This window comes from Centruroides sculpturatus, unplaced genomic scaffold, assembly GCF_000671375.1.
Source record: "Centruroides sculpturatus isolate CEXI.00-Female unplaced genomic scaffold, Cexi_2.0 scaffold236, whole genome shotgun sequence".
NCBI classification, from domain to species: domain Eukaryota; kingdom Metazoa; phylum Arthropoda; class Arachnida; order Scorpiones; family Buthidae; genus Centruroides; species Centruroides sculpturatus.
In genome coordinates, this window is record NW_019384403.1 from 805,239 (window position 1) to 808,610 (window position 3,372).

The window sequence follows — 3,372 nt, forward strand, 5'->3', positions numbered from 1 at the left end:
TTTTCTATTGCCACTATGACTTTTTTCTTTCTTGGATGCCATATTGATTAAATATATAAATCACAAAACTGAAAAAAGAAGTATAGCACAAACACTCGGAAAAGCAATACTTAACTCGTGCATGCCTAACACCAACTAAAATTTGACACAAAATACCGTTACGTTCGTTATCCGAATTTTGTTCGTTATCCGAGACAAATTTTTTGCAAAATAAAAGTTCGTTAACCGATTTGGTCGTTAACCAGGACGTTCGTTAACCGGGGTTCCACTGTACATATGTATTATCTAAGATTTTTATTAAACATTTTTTTTCTAAATTATAGTTTTCTTTAGCCTCCGGCCCCAATTAAAAATTATTTGTATGCATTTATTTGCGAAATTATACCCCGACTTACGCGAATTCGACTTAAAAGCGGTTACCGCTCGGTCCCACCTATAGCGTAAGTTCGGGGTATTACTGTATTAGATTTGCTAACAGGTGGGTCTATTTCTTTTAACTGTAGCCGAGAAAAACACGCAACTCTATTCAGGATATTTCGATGTTGTTTGACTTATGTGGATCGGTGTTTAATTTTACAACAAACAATTGAAAACCGATGCAGTTTGGTGTACAGTACAGAGGAGCGGTCGAATAAAATAAAAGTTAAACCCTACGAAAATTCGAATTCCTATTTACCTAACAACAGAGAGGAACCACCGAAACCTCACCACTTCTCTAACACAAAAGCACCTTTTTCAAACGATAACATAAACGGAGAGAAGCTCTTAACCGAAAGTTACTCACCTCTAGGGATAATCAGAGTCAATGGAAGAATACAAGTACAGTCGGATAATTCTAAAATTTCCGAAAATTTTCGTAATGCGGGGAGAAACCAATTCCTTCCATCTCAAGTTAACGAGAGGAATTTAGGTAAGGATTCGAACATAAAAAACCATAGAGGTTTTGACTCGGATGCAAACGTAAACAGACCTACGAATGTGTTGATGACACCCGTAATAATTAATCAACCCTCTTCGGGAAATTTGGCCCAATCTAAAGAAGACACGGAGGAGATCCAAATGAATTTAAATAATAAAGAGAGTAAAAGTAATTTGGTCAGAACACAGGGATTAATACCAGTGATTATAGTACAGTCTTTTATCGAGGAAGATGCTGCAGATAACCAGAAAAATCAATAAACCAGGATTATTTTATGCTACATTATTAAAGAATGATTTCCGATGTTAAAGAATTGATTTTCACAGTAAAAACACTAAGTGATTGGTTAATAACAAAAAAACTATTATTTCAAATCTACATTTACAGATTTTTTTTGAAATTTAATGGAGGAATGTTCATAATTATCAACCGATGGTTTTATATGCAACTTGGTGAACATATTCAAATATTTTTACCTTTATATCTCGATATTTACGTCATATTGTAGTTATTGTAATATAATGTACAGTTATGTAAAAATAAAATGATATTTTCTGATTTGTTGGAATAAATATAAATACAGTATCTAAACGGACATTCAATATACAGAATGGGTGGAAAGTAACTAGGCATTGATAAATCGTTATAATTTCTATATTTCCAAAGCAAATACGATGAAATTATTCAAGTTTTACATTATTAAATGGAAATACAGACTCGTGCCTTTAAAATTTAATATAGGCATCACTACCATCCCCAACTTCCTCAAACGCCCGAAGATCGTGATGTGGATGAACGGTCGCTTCTCTATGCGTACGCGACCGAACCTTTGGTCATTAGCTCCTAATGACAATTCTCGATTGTATCCGCATGACATCCATCACCGCACGTCATCGTCACTACACGGCAACCACCGATTTCCACACCTCATAGCGTAGAGCAATCTGCGCTGGCTCCCAAACAGGAGTGGTCGTCCATCTTTCTTGCCATTGCACGTGCGACCTCTCTCGCTCATTGTCTAATCCACTGACGCAAAAATTATATAATTCCATTGGCTGATATACGTACATACGTAAACTTTATTACGATTGCATTAATATCTCAAAAATTATGGCGATTGCTTAATACCTAGTTACTTTTTACCCACCCTGTATGTCTTATGAAGTAAGTAGTTAACACGAAGTCAAATATTAAGGAAGTTTTAGAATAAAGGTAGAATTCACCGTTTGTGCAGAGTGACAAATAGCTTTAATTTAGCGCTCCTTAATAATCTAACGTGAATTCGCATGCCATCACTGCACTTCAGTCAGGAACGAATATCTTGATGTGTAAAAATATAATTAAATCCAAAAAATCTAATATAATATCGTGCTATTCTCATTTTCTTAATTAATTACATATTTTGAAATGTATAAATTACGATTATATGCTGACACAGGCATTTAATTCATTTAAATATATCTATAATTTTTTAATTTTTTTCCCCTTTTGAGTACTCAGAGGACCTCATTTTTTAGGCCCACAGTGTAGTGTCGCGTGATGAGAATCGAGGCATGAAAATTCTCTGGTATTGCTCGATTTTGAGTGTCCCAGTTTATTAAATACAACCTTAATGTTGGCATTTCTTTATTTTTGTGGATAGTTTTGTAATATTCTAATAAATCATCAAAATATTCAGATAAACTGAAATTTTAATAAATTATACTTTGAATGTACAATTTTGACTTTAAAACAAAATATATTTTGCAAGGAAATGCCATTCGAATGAATGGCATACGTGACAGCCGTCGCGAGGAATACTCAAACGAAATACATGGTATTTGTGATCTTGCGATCGACTTCGACCGAATACTTGAAGCTGTTGTCCAACAGCTGTTCGTTCGAAAGATTGAGATTAGAATTGGAATCGTTGTTCCTGCCTCCATCCTCCCATCTGGCCAACAGATGCTGTTTGGCACGGTATGCTGCAAGATGCGCGTACATAACGGGGCACGGGATGGAAATGCTTCGTGTGCACCTGACGTAAGTGTGGCACAAGTAATACGACAGGGTTTGCAACTCGTCGGCCGTAAAATTGTTATCGTCCCACAGCACAGTGTAATGGGCGGGTCTGCTGGTGCCCTGGATGCCGGTGTGGCTGCAGATGTAAAAATCGAATTGGGTGGGATGGACGATGGTCGTATCCACGGTCGTGCCCGGGGGAATGTTGCGGTGTTTTCCCACTCCGTCTTCCAAGTTTTCTGGCACGAAACGTGTGTGGTGTCGTTTGCCCACCACGACGAAAGTGATGGGCGGTTGGTATACTTCGGAAGGATTCATTTCTGCGCAGGCATCGCGCATTAGCATCAATTCCTTGTTTACCGCTTTAGAAAATTCGCCTTCGCTCAATCCATCTCTGTAAAATATGATTTTTTCGGGTTTTTTTCCTCCGGTGTTTCGATAGAACGAGACCA

The 3,372-nt window shown here is 37.0% G+C and overlaps 1 protein-coding gene and 1 long non-coding RNA gene across 2 annotated transcripts in view; one reads left to right on the top strand and one right to left on the bottom strand.

Annotated features, from left to right (window-relative positions):
• The window catches only part of LOC111618734, a 22,508-nt gene extending 21,576 nt beyond the window's left edge, over positions 1-932 (top strand). Inside the window, exon 2 of the long non-coding RNA XR_002755631.1 lies at positions 504-932. This is a non-coding gene — a long non-coding RNA (uncharacterized LOC111618734). The remainder of the gene's footprint in view (positions 1-503) is intronic.
• Positions 933-2,612: 1,680 nt separating this feature from the next.
• On the bottom strand, positions 2,613-3,364 carry LOC111618712 (protein argonaute-2-like; the record flags this gene model as incomplete). Its single annotated transcript, XM_023360282.1, has 1 exon — positions 2,613-3,364. A coding segment is annotated over one exon (645 nt), but the record flags the coding sequence as incomplete, so codon positions are not given.
• Between the last annotated feature and the right edge of the window lie 8 nt (positions 3,365-3,372).